This window comes from Strongylocentrotus purpuratus, unplaced genomic scaffold, assembly GCF_000002235.5.
Source record: "Strongylocentrotus purpuratus isolate Spur 01 unplaced genomic scaffold, Spur_5.0 spur5_scaffold_19, whole genome shotgun sequence".
In the NCBI taxonomy this organism is placed as follows: Eukaryota; Metazoa; Echinodermata; class Echinoidea; order Camarodonta; family Strongylocentrotidae; genus Strongylocentrotus; species Strongylocentrotus purpuratus.
Window position 1 is genome coordinate 30,373,687 of NW_022145604.1, and position 23,651 is coordinate 30,397,337.

A 23,651-nucleotide genomic window follows, 5' to 3' on the forward strand; every position below is an offset into this window, starting at 1 on the left:
CAATTTGGAACATACATGTATCCTAACAAAAACTCAATCAACTTCTCCAAGACTTTCAGACCGTGAGCGAAACGGGTTATGTACAAAACCAATATAATATAAATCCGTATTAAAACTTAATTCATTCAGTTTGACTTGAGTCTGAAGTGGCTCTCCTGATTGAATAAATAGGGAACCGTTCCATTCAATCTCCCGCGGTGCTCTAACAATATCCAATCTTTTTAGAAGGAGAGAGAGAGAGAGAGAGAGAGAGAGAAGGATCAAATGTAAGGATGAACGTTAAAGAGAAGGGACGAGAGAGAGGCAGAGAGAGCGAGAGAGAGGGAGAGAAGGATCAAGTATAAGGATGACCGTTAAATACAAGAGGCAAGAGAGAAAGGGAGAGAGGGGAGAGAAAGAAAAGAGAGAGAGAGAGAGGGGGAGAGAGAGAGAGAGATAGAAAGAGGGAGAGGGAGAGAGAGAGAGAGAGAGCGAGAGAGAGGAAAAAGAGGGTGCTCTAACAATATCCAATCTTTTTAGGAGAGAGAGAGAGAAGGGTCAAGAGTAAGAATGAACGATAAAGAGAAGGGACGAGAGAGACAGAGAGAGAGAGAGAGAGAGAGAGAAAGAAAGAGAGAGAGAGAGAGGGGAAAAAGAGGGTGCTCTAACAATATCCAATCTTTTTAGGAGAGAGAGAGAAGGATCAAGTGTAAGGATGAACGTTAAAGAGAAGGGACGAGTGAGACATAGAGAGAAAGGGGGAGACAGAAAAGATATATATATATATATATATATATATATATATATATCATTTGTATGATTCCTATACTGTTTTTTTTTCTGGTGGCTGTCCAGACAAACCCTCTAGGGTTTTTATACAGCAACCTAATTCCTATTTGTTTGTTTTTACTGTCAATATTGTACTATGTTAATCATATTTATGTAAAAGTAATATTTTGATGTCACTGTTTTTTTTGTTGTTTTTTTTACTATGGAATTAAATAAATACTGAACTTGAACTTGAAGAGAGAATTAGAGAGAGAAAGAGAGGGATAGAGAGAGAGTGGGAGAGAGAAAATAAGGGAGTTAGAGAGAGAGAGAAGGAGAGAGATATATAAAGAGAGGGAGAGAGGGAGAGAGAAAATGAGAGAGTTAGGGAGAAAAAGAGAGAGAGTTAGAGAGAGAGAGAGAGATAGAGAGATAGAGAGAGAGGGGGAAGAGAAGAGTGAAAGAGAGAGAGTTAGATAGAGAGGGAATTAGAGAGAGAGAGAGAGAGAGAGAGAGAGGGGATGAGAGAGAGAAAAAGAGAGAGAAAAGAGAGAGAGAGAGAGAGAGAGAGAGAGGGGATGAGAGAGAGAGAAAAAGAGAGAGAAAAGAGAGAGAGAGAGAGAGAGAGAGAGAGAGATAATGTTGAGGCATTTTGAAGCTGATATTCTCTTCCGTACAAAAAGTCAAGTACGCACTCCATCCATTCGAATATTTACCGGGAATGTTTGGTTGCATTATATTCGACAAGTGTGCTGCAGCGGAAATTTAATTTGGACCAAAAAATAACAAGTGTTTCTTAACAAGGAATGCTTGAACTGAAACGAACCGGGATTGGATTGCATTTTTAAAGGGAAAATAGTAGAAAGTGAGGAAATATTGTTTTCTCTTTTGATTTGGGACCGTCAAAAACGAGTCTGAAGGCTTGCAATTGTAATTTTATCTTGATTGTTGTCACAACTCTTTCCATCTTGAATATTCTGACTGTGATTCTGTTATAACTTCCATTTGGTATTTAATCATTTTAGTCACAATTTGGTAAATCTACTGACACGACTAAAGTGTCAGTTAATGCCCACATGCTTTTTGTATGTATCGCCCTATTTCCATGATGATTTTCATAATGATGGGAACACAGTACGAAATCAGAAAAAATGTTAGGTTCAAATATCAAATATTTTGATGTCAGCTTCCTCTTATTACCGTAATCACAATGTATCCTTTTTGGTTTTAATCGGAATACCATTATTATTACAAAATAATCTTTAGGTAGAGCCTTTCTGTCACGGTTACAATGTAAATCAGAAGTGCAAGTTGGTCCAGCCACCGAGAGGGCACTCATTTCCTATGTCAGAGTATGGGGGTCATCGGACTTTAGGAATTTCGACGAAATAAAGCCATCAAACGAAGGGGGGAATGGGGGAGGGGCTAGTTTAATTTTCTGTTCACATAGCTTCCAGAATCCCCTTTTATTTATCACTCGCTCTTTCTTTTTCTTCTTCTTTTTTGTGTGTCTTCTTTTTCCTATGCGATGATGGTGGTAGTGGTGGTGGGGTGTGTAGCACTGGTCGAATTAACGTACTATGGTGACCTTAGACCAAATGCCACCCCATCAAATGTATCTGTTCTTGAAGGGTGAGGGAGGGGGGTGTGTACTGAACTGGTGTGATGGATAAACTACACGGGCATGGGGCGCCAGTATCTTACCTAAATTGAATGAGATGCATGGTGTAGAGTAGATGCCATTTATCACGTATGGCCTTAAATTGAAGTTGAGAGAGGGATTTTTCACCGAGACAGACATTCATAAACTACTTGACGTACGGACAGAAGGAGACAATGGATCAACTGTCGTTTATCTTAAAGGCACTATGTCCCATTTGTAGCCAACATCAAATTATGTAGAACTTTGCAGGAATTATGAATATGTCACGTGGGTTCTATCTATGAAGTTCAAACGTTAGCAGCGTCCTAAAATTCAAACTATGCAAGGAAACCCGTTAACTTTCTAAACTTCTAAATTTACCCTTTTCATTTTGGCCTGCAAATGGGACATATAGTACCTTTAAAAGGTGCTCAACTTGCGAATGCACTTCTTTTTCCCCTTCCAGAATTTACGTGTGCATTAGCAATGTTTTCGATAGGCCTCTGTAAGTCGAACCTTCTATCTTCGCTCTCAAACTTGGAGTGCCGTTACTAAGGCTCATCGGGTGATCTTCTATTCACCGGAAATTGCTTTCAAAGTAGATATTTGCTTTGCTTTTTAGAGGTGATTGCAGGTAAATAAAGTGGAAGAAGCATTGTACGAGCTAAAAATAACGTTACCGTTCTTCAGATTACAAAATGCCGGACAAAATGCTTTATTCTCCAGAAGTACTGTATCATGATACGCTATACGAGCAGCAATTTCGTAAGCTCACAGTTCAAAACGCTATCATAATGTATAATAATAACAATATGTGGGATTTGAAAGGCGCCGAATCCACATGAAATAAAAATGCTCGAGACACACTTCAATTTCAATTCGCATTTATTTAATTCTCGATTAAAAATTACATTGATACAAAAGATACAAAATTATTCATAAACAAATTTAGAAAATGAAATGGGGAACTACATAAATAAAGCCCCTAGGCATTGTACAAGCATAGTTCCCAAAGCATTCATAGCATAATGTAAAGCAAAGATAAACAAAAACAAAGATAAAAACAAAACATTAATACAAAAGAAACAAAAAACAAAAAACATATAACACAAATATAAACATAAGAAAAATAACTATGCATATTTGAGATAAAGAAAATGCTTTAAAACAAAATTTGAAGGAATTAACTGACTTGCAATCAGAAACATCTTTGGGGATGGAGTAAATCCCACATATTGTTATTATTATCAATTATGATATCGTTTTGAAGTGTGAACGACGAAATTTCTGTGCGTATAGCGTATCATGTTCAAGACACTTGCAAAATAATCGTGTAATGTATATAATTATATTTTTGCCCTGAGAGATCTAAATAAAAATTGAAGCCTGTAAAAATTTCGAGTTATTCAATCATCACCATTGCACAATCATACTTCTTGAGAAGGTGCACAAAATGGTACATGTTTACTATGTGAAAAATATATTTCGAATTGTTTATGTTGTCGCGCTTCAGCAAAATGCTATTTTGACAAGAAAATCGTTCGATATTGATTGCCGTGTGCCATTTTTGTCCGTATAATCTTTATCCACATTTGCAACTTCAATCAATGTCCATATGTTGATGTTTCTTTTGATTTAATACACATCAATACATTTTATTAATTTTAGGAACTTTCCTATTCATATATTTCTTCCTCTAAATATTTGTCTTATCATTTAAAAATTATGAGACCTTCTCCAAAAAGAATTTGTTTGGAAGACTACTCATAAACATGAGCATCTCCTTGTTTTCTGGGAGCACATCCGTTCTTCCTGTATCCTCCTCACAGTCCGACGATTAACATGATTAATCTATTTCTCAGGACATCCCTCCATAATGTGCATTGAGTCCACGAGATTATGCTTTAAATACTACAAGAGCACCGTTGCAGATTATCTGTTTTAAGCACCTACCTCAAGGCTACTATAGCTTCTTTTTACCTCACTCAAGATATCTGTAGCGGCACCCCTTCTCTGTACGGGCTCTGCTTTCAAGATGTCAAGAGCATCGTTGCAGACTCCTTGTAAAAGCACCTCTAAGCTACGTCTCTCTCTCTCTCTCTCTTTCTCTTTCTTTCTCCCTTTTCTCCTTCACTCTCTCTCATTCTCTCTCTCTCTCTCTCTCACTTCTCCCTCTCTCTCTTTCTCTCTTTCTCTCTCCCTTGTCTCCTTCAATCTCTCTCATTCTCTCGCTCTCTACATCTCTCTCTCTCTTTCTCTCTCTCTCATTCTCTCTCTCCCTTCCTCTTCTCCTTCTCACACCCTCCCTCTTCCCCCACCCTCTCTCTCTCCCTCTCTCCAATAAATGGCGTAATATTTTCCTCTTGGATCAGCTGCATAGTTGAACTTTCGTCCGGCATTCTCCTCATTAAACCTGATAAGAGCAATCTTGCAAAATGTGCATCTTGGCGGCTAGACCCCTGGAAGCATGAGCTCCTTATAGTTTCATGGTTTTGCAGGCAGAAACCTTTGTTAGTTATAATCGCTGAAGCAGTGTCTTCATTTTTCAGGGTAAATGACAACGCGCGTTGCACATTATGCACCATTTGATGACGTAGTACTGCGTTACGACTGACGCAGCCTTGACGTGCCACGTGAGAATGACACTGTGATCATGAATGCAAATTGAAGAGTGCAAATATTTCTTTGACTTGCAGACAGGTTGAGTTAACCCATTACCTACAGGACCCGGTTGGTTCATGTACTAAGCCTATGGGGGATAACAACATTCAGTAGTCAAAGGATTAATTGCCTTCACATGTTCGATTAGCGCAATCTAAATAACGCCTCGTGTTCAACAGGTATTAGCATTAATGCATAACTCAGGGTCTGAACTAGTTACACTGTAGACTAACTTACATTCACATTGTACCGTATCTACTTCAGTCAGCCATTGCTTTTAGCTGCTTTGCTTGAGCCAAGAAATGGCGTATTTTGTTTAAAGGTAGAGTTGAGTTCTGGTCATGCGATTGCATTGTAAAAGAAACGTTCTGGAATCGATCAGAAAAGGTTGATTATCTAGCATATAACTATTGATGTGTACTGCAAGGTTCTGGAATCATTAAAATGATAAGAAATTCGGCCCAGTCTTGGTAAAGCGACAAGCACTGTACACAGAAAGATGTATATGGGACTACACAGAAATGTGGTTTTAAAATGTGGGCCTCACTTTTAAGCTGTTAATCACTTGTCATATTAACAATATGGAGGCATTTGAAGAGCCATGCTTTTCAGGGAACATTTTTCTCTCTGATGATGTTCTTTCCCAATTGCATAATAACAATAACAACACACACAAAATATTTTTTCAGTATCTTTGCCTCAGATTCTTAACAAAAGATTTAGCTCATGCTGCAATCATAATTATAAACCTTTAGGTCAGTCAGGAATCCCATGACTTTTACAAGTCGATTATCAAGATATTTATGATTGGAAATTGAATTTCAAAAACCGTTTTCCCAACAGTTTTTTTATAACACTACAGTCTACTGGGTAAAATGAGTATGTTAAAACGGGTCACTCAAAGATTTTTTACTTTTTGGAGGCACTTCATCATCATTTTTGAAGCGCGATTTTTGTTTGTTTAGGGCTTCAATATTACACCATATCACATACACTGATAACACGTACGTAGAGCCATGCATCTAAGATTTGTAAAACTGGAAACATTGTTAAACAATGCCTTTAAGCGTATAATAAGAGTCTCTGCAAGCAGAGTCCAGTTCATCTTCAGATGAGGCAAAACGTCAGTACGCGGACCTCGTACACTCTCTCTGTGGTATAGCTATGTCAGCCTGCTTCTCGAGCAGACTTAGTTGACATAACATTAAAGTCGTCTGCATTTTTTGCAGTCCGCTACTCGTGCGTAGGTATATTAGAATCATCTCGACGTCGCTTCTATCCATCTACTCGTTTAGAAGCCCACGTGCTGACAAATTAATGTATACTACCATGCCAGCTGATGTCATCGGCATATGTCGTAAACCCTGCTTGCTCCACTCCGCCGTACCTTGCGAGCGTATGACGGTGGCCGGGCCGGGTCGATGTAAAAATAGACAGAACTGTTGAGCAGGACCTTGTCTCCTAACTAAACATTCGACATTTGAGGTACCGGTGAGAGTTAAGATCTTAAGTGAAAGGGCAGCGAAAAGCAGCAGCTGAAGAGTTGTAGCCTTAACCGCAGAATTGAATATTCCTCCTCCACGAGTAGATAACGATTCATGTCGCGTTTTTGACATTTGATAATGATAATCGATATTATTTTTTTCTTCTTATTTTGTTTGAATCCAGACTCGTGCATATTATAGATATTAAATAATAAAGAAGAATATACCTCAAACATACCAAAACATTGGTTATACTCTTCAATTTGTTAAATCTTAAGATTTTGGAGTGAAATGTTCAAAGGAGAATAACACGTTGATATCTACTGCAGATATCAACGATGATTTGGTCTTATAATTCTTATTAATCAATATTAATTCATATCTGAGGCCAAGTTCTGTTTTAACAGATGAAACTTTGCAAAATTATAAACATAGGCCTATGCTTAATCTACCTTCGTCTGCATGTCCGGGGAAGGCTAGTCCCATTCTTGCTTCTAGAGATTGAGCAAGAATTCGTTTACAAAAAGAGAGAAAAAAACCATGTTCACATCTACTGAAGATTATGAATGATTAATGCGTCTGGATTTATTGAACAATAAATAATGGTGTTCCCTGCATAAGCATGATTGCATGGGAACACGTATTGTCGATTAGGTCGCAAATTCTAAAGAGGCAATCAACCAGTGTCCTGCCCATATACCTCTTTTAGAGTTTCGAATAGCTAGATCGTTCACCGCCCCCGTGTTTATTTTTTGTAATAGTTTTTTTTTAACAACTATCCTTTGACTTATATACGCTCATGTATACGAGGAAGAATAACCCATGTAATTAGTTGACAAATAGCTAAGTAAGGTTTTATGAATATGGTCGAGGCCCAGTCATAATAATGTACATGTATATTGTCAAGTCTTGCCACATGCCACAATGACGCCCAACGATGCGACTTATACCACTCGATAATCATGATGTCCGTCGCACAGGAGGCTTCAATTGCGTCATTTTCTAGTACGCTAATCAAACCATTAAAGGAAATTAGCGCATGCGCCAGAAAAAATCAGCACAATGTTTACGTTTTTCATTTCGCATTCACTATACATTGGATGTAACTCTCAGATGGGCAGGCCTTATGGGACGTCAAAAACCAAATTTGCTGACGCAATCCTACGTCAGCAAAATGGCGCCATGACTGTATGCAAAGGACTTTACCGATGCGAGAGGATTTATTCCTCTTACCTCGCTTCGCACCCCGCAAAAATAGCAGCATACCAATCCCTGATTTCACGCTCGTCCTCATTGTTGCGTCCATCCAAGCCACTTTATCCATCTTCAACAGCTTCGGATAGTGAGCAGATTTGAAAAAGAACGTTACCACTACCACCAAAGAACGTGAGTGGGTTCATGCGTCGCGCGTTAGCCCCTTTCTAACGCGCAATGGAGCGTCCGCTATCTCTGTGCGGTTTATACATGGTGGGCGAAACCCGCAGTGCTGTGATTTGTGACATATGAGATAGAGGAATCGGGTCTGAAGGACAGTGGGTACATGATAAGGCTTTACCATATTGGATATCACTAACCTTGAACGTGAAGTGATGCGCTATGTGGGAGATCCTCTCAGACAGGTCTAGTCTGCATCTTCAGACGTTAAATAAGGAGTTAAGAGACTAGGAAGACGGTGTCGAGGATTCGGGGCAAATGTTGACTTTAATTTTTCATGGAATGGTTTAACTATCTTGGCAGTGTTCGAGTACATGTTTCAACAGTACAATCTTATAGGCTGACCTTATGGAAGAGAATATCATCTTCTTTAAAGGGATATTTCAGAATTATGTTGGATTGACAAGGCAATATCACTGTGAATCTTTTGTAAAGGTGGATGAAAGAGAGAGAGAGAGAGAAAGAGAGAGAGAGAGAGAGAGAGAGAGATGAGGCAATATGACAAGAAGATGATAATACTCCATTCACGCACTGGACGGAATTGTTACATCGAATTCCATCAACCCAATTAGTACGGCGATCCTCACCCCCCCCCCCCCCCCGCCATGATATAAATGTCCCGCCATTTTCTCGACCTATACATTGACGTCACTGGTTAATGCTTTATATTGTGACTATTTCGATAGTGTATTTTCATGAAGATATATCAATATTGAAATAATGCACTTGCTACAGTCGATAGCTGTTGGAATTCTCAGTCATCTCAGTTTGTCTGAAATTCCATCTATCCTTAAGGGTCTGAAAGGCGACTACCTGTTAGTGCTGCACTGTGAATCCCTAGCCTAGATCTCTGGCAGGAGTCATTCAAATAAAAAGCTAAAATCCTCATTCTGGGGCAAAATATTTGTCTCCGTACTCCACGGTGAAGTTCTTCTAAGTAATGTTGACATACTTTTTTATACGGCGGTGTGCTAAAGGATACTGGCTTATCCGACCGATAACTTGATAAATCTAAAATTGACAAATTTTATAAAACCATGTTTCTATAGATAGCTATAGTTAATCTGATTCTAACATTTGAAAAATATAGGTTAGAAAGATATAGTCTCTCAATGTTTGTATTATGGAGTTAAAGTGAATCGTTTCTAAAAACATGTTATTACCAATACACTCAGATACTGGCAGTACTTGATAAAATGTATAATCTAAACATTTAGGTAATCGTATCTGAAAATATCTAATCCGAATAAATTTGTGTTTGTGGATGGATCCATGGTGTGCCGTTGATTCTTCTTGAACTTACTCACTGATGATGGGAAGAATTTTTTAAATTCCGTTGCTGCTCCTGCTAAACTGTTGTTGTTGTGTTTTTTAATCATTTCTATCTATAACGTAGAAACGATGCTATATAATGCTTTGTTGATAAATTCTAAGCACTTGGTTCTAATTTCGTGCTTTTCCAGTGATAGTTCCCAGCACAGATTCATATCAGAACCCTCGCCTGGCCGGGCCCATTATTTGGTCGCCATTTTCATCTCATTCTGTCAAGGGTTTGATGAGGTCACTTAACTTGACCTCAAGGAAAGCAATAGGTTAAAGACTCCGTGTGAGATTGGCTGGGTGACTCCTTGAGTGGTCCAGCAAGTAGCCATCTTAGTTATCAGTCTCGTAAATTGAAGCGAATCTTCTTAGGTCACTACGCAATGTACAATTTATAAGAGAGCAGAGATTCGTATAGGATCAGCACTCTTTGTTTGGTGTAGATTGCCCTTAATCAATGTCAAATCAATGATGAAAAGCCGATCCGGGTTTCAGAGAATTGGAGAGGTGCACTTTATGTTTTATCGCTATCTGTATCTTCAGAGTGGCACTTTGTCTGTTCTGGATACCATTATGTAAGTGGCGTACTCAGTGGCGGATCCAGGGGGGGGCCCGGGGGGCCCGGGCCCGGGCCCCCCCCCTTGAGAAAAAAATCATGTAAAATCACGTGATTTTTACCTTTTTTGGGGGTTGGGCCCCCCCCCTGGCGCTCAAGGGGGGGGGTGCAAATTGAAATTTTTTTGAGGATCAAAAAAAAAAAATGTGCTCACTACCCCCCCCCCCCCCCCCACTGAGCGAATTTTTGGCCGGCGCGTTTTTCAAATTTTCGGGAGCAAAAAAAAAAAAAAAAAAAAAAAAAAAAAAAAAATTGCGCTCTGTACAATTGTGGCTCTGTACCCCCCCCCCACTGAGCGACTTTTCGGCCGGCGCGATTTTCAAATTTTCGGGAGCAAAAAAAAAAAAAGTTGGGCCCCCTCCCCTAAGAAATCCTGGATCCGCGCCTGGGCGTACTAGGTATCTAGCATATAGGGTGATGCGTACCCCCTCCCCTCTCCCCCGTTTGAACAACTTCACATCGTTCTTCATCTTTGCTTTGATGATAATCCTTCTATGCTAGAGCGCTGGATAAACGGCAGCTAGGCTAAAGCTGGGGTAATAATAAATGCGCCTCGGAACAGAATTATCTAGATAGACGGCGCTATAGAAATGCCTATTATTATTATTATCATTAATATTAATGTTATTTTAATACACTAATTTGAAGTTGAAATTGAAGTTGAATGCATATGGCAATTGGGTGGACCATGTCTATTAATACGTCCCCCCCCCCCTCCCTCTCAATTACTGGGAGGTTTCCACACCTGTGCACATGGTCCATCAATGTCTGGATATGCCGCTAAACTTGTCTTTTACTATTTGACGATTGTGATTATTAAGGGCGTCTTTTGAAGGACGGCATATATCGGTTTTATCAGTGCTTCAGACCAAGGAAGTCCAAGCACTACCTCCTTGTTCATACCAAGTGCACTATCTACTTTTAACGTTCTGTTTTGACATTCATTATCACTAATTGTTGTAATACAACCGTGACAAAACACAGCATCGTGGCTTCGTCTCTAAAACATTGTGTCATCTATTTATCTTTCTCATAAACTGAAGCGGTTCTCCGTGGGTTGCAACACCGTCTTGAGTAAGTGGAATTTGTTTACATGTAAATTATACAGATATACAAACAGAGCAAACGGTTAAGAGTGAATTGTTTTAGATTGCTCTCGACCGATGTGAAATCCAGATGGAAATGCAGAATTTTGTTGAGATGTATTTCGTTTATCTTGAGGTACACTTTAACTGTTACAATGGTTATCGCCGTCTATCTTCGAAGAGCCACTTTGTCAAATCGGTCGACCTCTCAAGATGTTGTGTTTACGTGACTATAAGAATATCGGCAGATAGTCCGACTATTACTCTCAAGATGTATCTATATAGTATTCTTCCAACATCATAGTTCTAGTTTATTGAAGTACTTTTATCGAAATGAATTTAATTGGAACCTTCTTTTTTTGCTGATGCTTGTAATTAGAAAGTGATCGTCTCGTCGATTATTGGTATCATTCATGTAATCTTTAAATTTAATAAACGAAGGTGAGGTGCAAAGTTTAATTCATACCTAAAGAATAATGTTTGACTGATATTTTGAACATTATATGAAAAAACTCAGACAATAAAAATACCCCTGCAAAGAACTGTTTTCACCGGGTCCTGTATCATCATCAAAATTAATCATTGTGAAATTATATAGTGCTTTATACATCGACCATATTATTTATATTGATAATTCGAGAATACTGTTTTAGGAGGAAACTGTTGCAACGAAACGCTGGAAAGGAATACATAACCTTATCTTTCTTTAACTTCATCCCCTCCTACTGACAGCTCGATAATAAACTATATTTTAGGAGGAAAATGCATGACAAAGGCAAGTGTATTTGTAAGGGGTAGATAGATGGATTTTGGATTTATTTCCACGGTTTTCATTCACTATCAGACACAATCTACTCCCATTAGCCGGATATGCATGCATGGCGCTCCCCTGATTCAAAGTGCATTAGAGATTCGATGCTAAAGATGAAGTTGAGTTCTGGTCATGCGATTGCATTGTGAAAGAAACGTTGTGGAATCGATCAGAAAAGGTCGACCATCTAGCATTATATTGATGTGTCCGGCAAGGTTGTGGAATCATCAAAATGATAAGAAATATGGCCCAGTCTTGTTAAAGGTACAAGCACTGTGCACAGAAAGATATATATGGGACTATACGAACATGTGGCGTAAAAATCCGTCCCGACTTTTATGCTTTTACATGCCATATTCAGAATATAAAGGCATTTGAAGAGCCATGCTTTCCAAGGAACATTGTTAATCTGATGTTCTTCCATATTTGCATAATAAAAATGATAAAGCTCACAATTTATTTTCACCTCTTCCAAGAACTCAATCTTCTCTTTAAAGACAAGGACGAGAGCTTGTCAAGTTGATTAGGAAACGGAATAATATTGTGAACTTTCTCATTCTTTTTCCTCCGATAAACATATATATATAGGAAGAATGTCACAGTAGAAATGATCACAGTGGAAATGACCTTTGGGGGGATGGTAAAAAGTGACATTGGTTAACATATAATTCTGACAAGGGGCATGAAATTGTCCAAGTTATAAAGGATTCTTAAGTGCCATCATCGGTGGCGCCGGCCCTCAGACCGCTGATTTTCTTTCTGTACAATTATGAAAACTAACATGAATATAATTTTATTAATAATTATATTACCCAGAGAGTAATTGACATTAATGAAATTTGATGTAGGGCATTTACTTTATTTCGATTAAAAAGATCAATCGAAGGTCGTCACTCTCCACACATTAGTGCACATCGAAGATATCCATTGGGTCTTAAAGCTAATGTTGAGCTCTGGTATGGGCATCGTATGTCGAGAGAACATGGCTATAATACATTCTGGATTGTTCATCCTGCAGTAGATTGATTGTTTGAACCAGTAAAATAAAAACAACCTCATGAAAACTCGCTGGAAATCATCTTCAATAAAAACCACAACTGTCATTTGCACATAGTGGCCTGTGTAAAGCACAATGTGTCGGGCCTATTTGACTAATTTCCCTAACTTTCTATGCTCAATACTTAGCCCCTATACATTTTCTACCAAAATCGTTTGGCATGTGTCATTTATATTCAATCTTGAACATTCAGTGTAAGTTTCGTTGAAATTCTGTGGGAACTTATTTTCTATGATAACCAGAACTCAAGCTTATCTTTAAACTGCCTAATTTGTACACTATGTCGCAACATAGACTTTGATGGTTTCATAATAATAATAATAATAAAGACATTTTTATAGCGCGACATATCCACCCAGAGGGTGCTCAAGGCGCTTACAATGATCGAGCTACATAATATACTTAAATACAATTTTATTTACAATACATTACACATTACACATAAAAAAGGAAGAAGATGATATTAGTTAAAGTTGGCCATTAGATAAGTTTTCAGGCTGGCCTTGAAACTATCTACTGATTTACAGTCCTTAATACTTAATATATAGATTTCTATTTCGTTTATAGTTAGCATGGTTAGTATTCCGTATATTTTCGATCAATTCAGAACAGGTTTAAGAGGGCGTGCTGGTCCAGTGGGAGAAATGACAGTGTACTGTTTTCGTAACAGGGAGGTTAACGTTCGCAACCCAACTTGATGCGTTAGGTGTCCCTTTGTAAACCATTAATTGTTGATCTTGTTCATTATCTATTGAGTCATATATTTGCTTTCTGAGCAGTGAGGTAAAACCGAGTCATCATCCTCATCATGTTCATCATCACTACTACCACCACCACCACCATCTTAATTATCATATTCAGCATCAATATAATCATCATTATTATTATCATCGTTGTCACCGTTATCATTATGATCATAATCATCAACATCAACAGCATCAACATCAACACCATCGTCATCATCCTCATCATCCTCCTCACCATCATCATCATCATCATCACCATCATCATCATCATCACCAACACTGTCGTCATAATCATCATCATTATCATCACCATCATTATCAACCTCATATTACCGCTACCACCACCATCACAACCATCACCACCATCACAATCCTCATCCTCATTATCATCATCTTTATCATTATCACCATCATCACAACCACCGCAACCTCTACCTGTAACCATCACCATCATAATCATCATCATATTACTGCTACCATCACTCTCATCATCACCACCACTGTCATCATCACTCTCCTCATCACCATTATTATAAACCTCAACATCTCCACCATCATCATCCTCATAATCATCGTCTTTATTATTATCATCATCACCACCACCAACGCAACCACTACCATCACCACCACCACTGCCTCCACTGCCATCATCACCACTACTGCAACCACTACCATCACCACCATCACCACCACCATCATCCTCATCACCAACATCACTATCACATACGGCCGGATATTAAGCCGGCAAGACATACTCTAGGGAGAGGAGTATTATGGAACTGGACCAGACAGCGTATAACCTTTGGGGGCACTCTTTTGCGTTAATCACTTGCCGATTTGGCAAAATGCAAGCAGAGAATCATAATAAACCAAGTGATACTCTCTTATAAAGCCAGAGAAAATCTGGCAGAAGATGAACTCATCAACGATACTCCGTAGAATGGCACGATATCGATACTCCACGCCCGAAGCAAAAATGTCGCCGTTATCTGTCGATGTCAGAAGTATGCGAGTTTTACTTTCAGAAGCACGTATACAGGGTGCGATTCAAACCCTTCTTGCCGTTCTACTCTCATCTGTGTTCGTGTAAATGATACAAAGAAGGTATTATGATTTCTATATTCTGGATAACTGAAGAATTTTAAACGCATAATGTTTTTCTTAATTTGGGTGGGTTTGGCTCTGTTTTTTTGTTGTTGTGAAAACGGAAATTTAATAATAGATTATTAACGGTGAAAATGTATATACAGACCAAAGTGAAGGCCTGGTCACAACGATGCCACAACACGACAGTAAATTTGGGCTTATCGTAGGTCATCGAGGGTCATCGCAAGACATGCCTAAGACATTTTGAGTATCTTGGACATCCACCTTTTTTGTTCTACGATTTTTGAGGTATCTAAAATTGTATGTCTTGTGGCTGACGTGAGTCGTACGAGACGGAGACGGGAGACGGGCGCGTGAGCGTTCCACGAGTGACCCATGACTGATTTGCGACAGTCGTACGATCTGATTACGTGCAAAACAGCCCCGATAATACCCGACAACTGTCGATGGTTCCACGACTGTCGCACTACTGACTTGCGACACACCCACAACATAACCACAACATGTCTTGTTTTTCTGACGCGTTCCCATCGCCAAACCATGTTTAATATGTCCTAGCCCTTGTGACCACTCGAAATAAATTTCGGGCAAGATCTGACAACGACAAATATTTTATGGGTCTATCACGACTACTTTTGTTTTTAATATCATCTCTTTGTTCAAGATAAATGTTGTAGTTTCGATAGAAATGGAAGCTAAAGATACATCTTCATCTCCTGTTTTGTTCCTTACCCCACGATCTTGTTCGAAGTTTTTCTTATTCATTGCACGCGTAATGAGCAGCTGCGTCCATTATTTTCTTTTCAAATCCTGGTTGCGAGAGATTTTATTCTTGATTAGTTTCTACACGTGTTCTCTAACTTCCATTGTCAACATTACGTTAACGAGTCTGGAAAATTGCAGAGGAAATAGCATAACAAGAACCAGGGGCGGATCCAGATATTCCAGATCTCAAATATTTATTCATTCTGACAAGCAAATAATCATAATTTTAGGAGATAAACATTTCTTTGAACAAAAACCCATCGAAGCAGATCAAAAACATCTACAACACCGACAACAAATTCTTATACTATTTCTTAGGTGCCTTTTGGGTCTATAATCCGAAGGGGCACCCTTTTTTTTTCTCTGTTTTGTGTATTTAAGGCATGCAGCGTGGACATTAAAGAGGCACGGGCTGTTATGCCCCATCTCATCCGCCTGTGACGAGATCAATAATATAATATCCACATGAAAGGAAGGTAATTTTTTTAGGGTTAACCCATATCATTCTTTAAACTGCATAGGAATAAGACTAATTTTCATTTAAAGCTTATTTGCACTAGTTTGGCCAGGAGGGATTGGACCTCCCTATATGGTCACTGACAGGTGGTTATCTCATCAAATCAGCTCTCAAATAACATAAGAAAAAGGGGACCATGGGGGATCAACGGGTACCGCTTAGGCGTTGTTGGCTGTATAGAGGGCGCAAATACCTACAAGTAGTGCAGTCCCGCATTAAAAGTTACTTAAAGGTAAAGACCAGTATTGGAAACGCCCCAATTTCAAAAAATGAAATGGAAGCTCTCATTACCAATCATGTGAAAGAATATGTTTTGACTAATACATGATGATACAAAATTTGCCGGGAAACCGCCTACTAATTCATATATTTGGTAAATTTGTTTCTCTCATGGTCTGTGAGAGATATAGGGTAGTCCCTTATACATCTTTCTGTGTATAGTGCTTGTAACTTTACGAAGAATGGCCAAATTTCTTATCATTTTGATGATTCCAGAACCTTGCAGATGCTAGATGCTAGATGATCAACCTTTTCTGATCGATTCCACAACGTTTCTTTCACAATGCAATCGCATGACCATAACTGGTCTTTACCTTTAACCATGAACATTTTGAAATTATGTATCACTGATACTTCACTCGTAAATACAACCAAAAGGATTTCACTGAGTTCACCCATCAGATACATGTTTATTCAAATGTTCTCCATCATGAAAAGTATCGCTGGAACTTCATTCATTACCATATCCAAATATTGTTATACTGGCTTCAAGCGGTTTTGTCCAGAATGTGCCGGAAATGTTCAACAGTAGCTTCCCTTTAGGAAATCAAATGAACGCTTTGAGTGAATCACCTGTTGGAGATATCCGTGCTCAGTTTTGGCGCCAAGATCGGATCAGGTTTGTCCCCTCGCAAAGTTCCCTAAACAATCACATGGATATGGACCCGTTATCCCACATTGGGAAGGATTGTTTGAGGCTAATTGGATCGCTGGGTTTTTCTTCTTCCAGCAACAGTGATGTATTCTTTTATTGCCACATATTACAAAAAACATTAGATCATGTACATGATGTATAATTTATGTTAAGAGGAACTGACAGAGATACATGTATGGTTTTAAGTGTACAAAACCACCAGTTTTATGTAAGCAGTGATTTTTAACAATTTGAAGTATTACTATTTTAAAGAATTTATTGCTTAATTTCCTTCTTAGAAACTAATACCATCGTGCATTTTTAACATTTTAGAATGTTGCCAAGTCAAGTTATGTGTTGCTTTTCCACACGGCTTCGTGTAGACGCCAAATAGTGATAACGCACAATAACGGACACAGTATGTGGAAATTTGGCTCTTTTTATGATGCTCATTCATATACATGTTACATACTTCTAGGGCTCTAACATTAATTATTGAATGAACCAAAATACAAAATCAGCATTCGTCCTGATTCATGGTTATTCGTTGAAATGATAATTGTTTGTGGACAAAGTGCAGCCCGCGTTTCAAGGTTTAGATTCCTGTCAAATCGTTCTGATCGCTGTGAAGACTGGGCTAGATTCTACTCACATCTCATACGACCTGTTACGAACAAATCGCAGAGCTTTCAGCTGTTTCTAATTGGCAGCCATTCTTGAGCAGTTGCACGGATAAACGGAGGAGTCATCCTCTTCCTCTTCGGACACAGGCTGACACATCACATTTTATCACAATTCCAAAGCCTTGAACAGACCCTAGCTCAGGCAGTCAAGCTGTGTCAAGTAACTGCTCAAGTACAAAGCCTGTGCAGTATTCCGTCAGATAGCCCCACAGTGCAAATACTGTGAATTTCAATTTTTCAATTTAAATATACTAATGTTTCCAACAAAACATTACAAATCAATTATAAACAGAGGGGTCCACGAAAAAGCAATGCTTGTATAAGTGTGAACACCCCACAACGACGAACCGTGGTTTTTCTTGCCTGCAAAACCAACACCCCCCCCCCCTCCCACCCCCTCCCCTTCCCCGCTCCTCATCTCCTTAATGTAGGTGAGTCTTTGCCAGCCAGAAGACACGAGGGTTTATGAAAGAAGATTCACTATGAATATGACGGACAAAGAAAGAGGACAAAATATACAGTTCCTCAGGTAGACAAAGGAGCATCCCTTGACTGCTATTATGTAAAAAAAAAAAAAAAGGTGTCACATGCATATTGACCTGTTTTACTCATTTTTACATAATAGCAGTGAAGGGATGTTCCTTTATCTACCTAAGGAACTGTATATGTTGTCCTCTTTCTTTGTCCGTCATATTCATAGTGATTGAACCCTCCTAACACGAAATCTGTTGCGGTCTGCACTAACCTCTTGTCTGCCTATCCCCCAGTGAAAGCAAGACACCTCGTATATTACTTTATGATACGTCAATACATTAGGAGAGTTAGCAAGGCGCCTTATTTGACGGATTTCCCGCCCGAAACGTACGATAATGATAAAATGCCAACACCGTTGAAAGCCTCACATCGTTCTCCAAAGTTTACTTGTCTGCCATTCCTGCTTACTCACTTGCTTACATATTTGCAGAGCAAGAGTGCATCTCGATCAGCCTGAAAGGGGTACATCAGGCAACAGGAGCTAGAGAAATTGTGCTTTCTAGTGATTTTGTTTCTATGAGGTTATCTCGAGAAATCGAGCTTTCTATAGTGAATTTGTTTCTATGAGCTTATCTGTTGAAATTGAAATGTAATTATGTAATCGTTTTGTTTTTCATTATGGATGTAAGTATGGATGTAATTATTTGCAAGAATGCATTATCTTCATGGTTGCATGTAACGTAACAAATCACAAAATAAATGTTGGAAATGTATTTCATTGAAATACTTTTGGTGACTGCAATGAATTATAAAACATTCAGTTGTACCAGATCAAGTAAATGCTTTATATCACAGTTAGATCACCCTTCTCTCTCTCTCTCTCTCTCTTTCTCTCTCTCTCTCTCTATCTTCCTCTCTCTCTCTATGTCTCTCTCTCTCTCTCGCTCACACACTCACATCCCTCTCTTCCTCCATCTTCCTCCATCTTCCTTTCCCCTCACCCATCTTCTCTCAATATATGTCTTTCATTATTGTTTCAGCGAAACATGAAAGTTATCTGTTTTTTCCAAGATTTTTGCAAGATACCGTATTGACCCTGACCTACTTCTAGGGTCAAGTAAGTGTATACGTTGCAGAGCACATTTTTCCACGGATGTGGTCTGACATATCATTTCAGATGCTTATTTAGAGGCCAGAATTCCAGGTTTAGGAAAATGGCAACGGTATTTCAGAGTCGCTAGCAATTTCCGCAAAACAAGTTGAATTGTTGGTACGCTCAAAAAATGAAGACGGGACTAGGTTTCCGCTTGGTTGTATATGAACTCAACGATATGCCAGTTGAGCTATTTTATACAACCAAGCGGAAACCTAGTCCCGTCTTCATTTTTTGAGCGTACCAACAATTCAACTTGTTTTGCGGAAATTGCTAGCGACTCTGAAATACCGTTGCCATTTTCCTAAACCTGGAATTCTGGCCTCTAAATAAGCATCTGAAATGATATGTCAGACCACATCCGTGGAAAAATGTGCTCTGCAACGTATACACTTACTTGACCCTAGAAGTAGGTCAGGGTCAATACGGTATCTTGCAAAAATCTTGGAAAAAACAGATAACTTTCATGTTTCGCTGAAACAACCTCCCCCCAATGAGGGCAACAATAAAATTGACATCATTTTCATAAAAGTACGCAATGTTTCTCATTCAAAATAGAACAAAATACTTTCTTCAGTGTTTCACTCCAAAAATCTGTAAATGGCTCATAACTAAGTTGTGAAAAATACTTCTTCTCACTCTGCTTAATTAACACTTTAACAGTCTAAATTACCATCCAAACTATTAGCAAGGCTAATGAAAAGTATCTACAAGCCTGCACGAACCTGAAAAAACAATTGTTGCATGAAAATACACAAATTTACATTTCCTGTCCAAAAATATCAAATGGATATTCCATACCAGTTTGCTTCCTGTATACATAATCATAAAAATCAACTTTTCTCTGCAAACTTTCTTTGCTGAATTTGCTAATAAATGGCAAATATCACTCAAAATTTCAAATACAAAAAATGTATTCAAAATGTACTAAACTTTGTACATAATTTCAAACTGTTGAATTTTGTTCTCAGTGTAAACTGTGCCAAAAGTCAATTCCCATGTATCAATAGCAAAAATTGAAATTTGCACCAACAAAGCTTTGTTATCATCTATCTTCTTAAAGCTGGAAAAAGTTGATTTTGAACAAGAACATAGAAAGTGAATAAATTTGTTATTCTGTGAATACTATAGACATACAAGGGGCAACCATGCAAGTTCTTTCACCATCCTTTGTTACATCCCAGCATGGACAACAATGCGGTGGGAGTAGCCCTTGTAAGAGGTACTGAAGCCATGCTACCCGTCATCAGGGCAAGGTTTTCAGGTTCAGAGCTGAAGATCCAAGGAAACGTGCTGTTAGATTCAGGGGCCCAGATCAGCATCATCAGACAAGGGCTCGCTGAAGACTTGGGACTGACAGGAAAGAGCATCAGTATCACAATAACCAAGGTGGGCTGTGTAGAGGAATCTGTGACAACATCCTTGTATAGAGTGCCGGTCAGTTCAGTAGATGGGAAGACAATCCATAAGATATTAGCTGTTGGATTACCGTGCATCAATGATGACATTGAGGAGGTGAACACTGATAACCTTGCCCGACAAGTAGGCCTCAACCCCAGAGAGTTACGTAGAGGTAGTGGGTCTATAGATCTTCTGATAGGAATTGACCACGCTATGATGCACGCAGGTGAAACGAGACAACGAGGCAACTTCATCTTTAGGAAGTCACCACTTGGATGGGTGGTGTTTGGAGCATCTAAGCTGAACCAGCAGTATCAGAATAGAGTGCTCAACGTGCAACTGAGTCCAGCAACTGACTTATCAGCGTTTTGGACTACAGAGTCGATGGGAGTTGATGTGGGTTGTCATTGTGAAGCCGAAAGGATGACTAAAGTAGAGAAAGATGAACATGATCTTATCTGGAACTCTGCCAAGAAGGCTCTCGTCAGCTGGGTTTTCTGCTCCACTCACATGTCTCCACTGTTGGGGATTCGACTTGCTTTGGATTTCTCCTACTCGAGCTGACACAAAGGGCTTAAAACTTCTTGCCTGACTTCGAACCCATCCAAGCACTATCATGCTATCTGTCATGAACACTGTCTCTCTTAACTCTAGTGTGGTCTCATCTCTGATGGTTGCATCAAGTCTAACAGCAACCACTGCAGCTTGTAGCTCCAATCTCGGCAGCGTCAACTTCTTTAGTGGTGCCACTCTAGATTTCGCCGTCACAAATCTAACATCATAGCTGCCATCCTCTAACTCCCAGCGAATGTAAACACAAGCTCCAAATGCCTCTTCAGATGCATCACAAAAGACACATAATGTAGGTCGTCTCATTGCACCGGGTGGTGTCAAACATCTCTGGAAGGACACTCCATCTAAGTTCTCCATCTCTCTGAAGAGTTTTACCCATTCTGCCTTTTCTCTGGAGGGTAGCTCTTCATCCCAATCTAAACCAAGCTGCCACAGGCGTTGCATTCCTATCTTTGCCTTCACCAGTAATGCTGAAGCAAATCCTATGGGATCAAAGATCTTTGCAATCTGGCTTAGTATCCGTCTCTTTGTCCATTTGCTAGTGGTGTCTTTCTGTTCGTCTGGAAGATCTGGGATCATACTTCTTTTCACTCTGTATGAAAACTCATCTGTGTTTTGGTTCCATACCATCCCCAGAACCTTCTCCTCACTCAGATTCTCAAGAACGTTGGTTTTCATCTGAGAAGTCTCATCTTTCAGCTGTTCGTTGGATTGCCAACCCTTCACCTTGAAGCCTCCGTCAGCTAGCACCTCATCTATGTCCTTGACAAGAGCTTTCGCCTCCTCTGACGTTCTTACTGAGGTACATATGTCGTCCATGTACGTATCACGTTTCAGTACTTCTGCTGCCTTAGGATGTTGAGACTCTCCCTCTACTGCTGTCCTCCTCAGAGCTATCTGGGCCATTGCTGCAGCAGGCTTATCTCCAAACGTGACTACAGTTTTCACGTACACATCCGGTTCTCTCTCTGAATCTAATCCTCTCCACAAGTACCGATGGACGTGCTGATCGGATTCTGGAATCAGTACTCGGTGGTACATCTTGGATATGTCGGCGCATATCGCAACTCTGTGTTCTCTGAAGCGAAGGAGTACTCCGAACAGACTCTGTAATAAGTCTGGCCCTTTGAACCAGTAGTCGTTCAGACACTGTCCCTTGAAAACTGCTGATGAGTTAAACACAATTCTCACTGGTGTGCTCTTTTTTTCCGGCCTGACAACCGCATGATGACCAATGTAATGGACAGGCCCATCATGCCTCTTCTTCTCTTCATCGGTCAGCTTTCTCGAAAACCCCATCTCGACCATCTCTTGCATCTGCTGTTTGTAAACTTCAGCATGCTCTGGGTTCTTTGCAAGCCTTTTCTCCGTCGCCTGAAGCATTCTCTCTGCTTGCACTCTGTTGTCAGGCAGCTTCTCTGGGTTATCCTTCCATGGGTAAGGAACAAGCCACTGCTTACCCATGGAAGGATAACCCAGAGAAGCTGCCTGACAACAGAGTGCAAGCAGAGAGAATGCTTCAGGCGACGGAGAAAAGGCTTGCAAAGAACCCAGAGCATGCTGAAGTTTACAAACAGCAGATGCAAGAGATGGTCGAGATGGGGTTTTCGAGAAAGCTGACCGATGAAGAGAAGAAGAGGCATGATGGGCCTGTCCATTACATTGGTCATCATGCGGTTGTCAGGCCGGAAAAAAAGAGCACACCAGTGAGAATTGTGTTTAACTCATCAGCAGTTTTCAAGGGACAGTGTCTGAACGACTACTGGTTCAAAGGGCCAGACTTATTACAGAGTCTGTTCGGAGTACTCCTTCGCTTCAGAGAACACAGAGTTGCGATATGCGCCGACATATCCAAGATGTACCACCGAGTACTGATTCCAGAATCCGATCAGCACGTCCATCGGTACTTGTGGAGAGGATTAGATTCAGAGAGAGAACCGGATGTGTACGTGAAAACTGTAGTCACGTTTGGAGATAAGCCTGCTGCAGCAATGGCCCAGATAGCTCTGAGGAGGACAGCAGTAGAGGGAGAGTCTCAACATCCTTCTTGGCAGAGTTCCAGATAAGATCATGTTCATCTTTCTCTACTTTAGTCATCCTTTCGGCTTCACAATGACAACCCACATCAACTCCCATCGACTCTGTAGTCCAAAACGCTGATAAGTCAGTTGCTGGACTCAGTTGCACGTTGAGCACTCTATTCTGATACTGCTGGTTCAGCTTAGATGCTCCAAACACCACCCATCCAAGTGGTGACTTCCTAAAGATGAAGTTGCCTCGTTGTCTCGTTTCACCTGCGTGCATCATAGCGTGGTCAATTCCTATCAGAAGATCTATAGACCCACTACCTCTACGTAACTCTCTGGGGTTGAGGCCTACTTGTCGGGCAAGGTTATCAGTGTTCACCTCCTCAATGTCATCATTGATGCACGGTAATCCAACAGCTAATATCTTATGGATTG

General features: G+C 39.8%; 1 protein-coding gene across 1 annotated transcript; it reads right to left on the minus strand.

Annotated features, from left to right (window-relative positions):
* Nucleotides 1-21,190: 21,190 nt before the first annotated feature.
* On the minus strand, nucleotides 21,191-22,572 carry LOC115925877. The gene is made up of 2 exons (XM_030989915.1): nucleotides 21,237-22,572; nucleotides 21,191-21,204 (listed from the first exon to the last, which is right to left on the minus strand). Exons 1-2 carry the CDS (start codon nucleotides 22,570-22,572, stop codon nucleotides 21,191-21,193), a joined length of 1,350 nt encoding a protein of 449 aa, XP_030845775.1.
* Nucleotides 22,573-23,651: the final 1,079 nt, after the last annotated feature.

What these genes read in the sequence shown, in the direction of transcription:
- LOC115925877 (XM_030989915.1), bottom strand. Translation starts at nt 22,572, where the DNA reads ATGCTTCAGGCGACGGAGAAAAGGCTTGCAAAGAACCCAGAGCATGCT.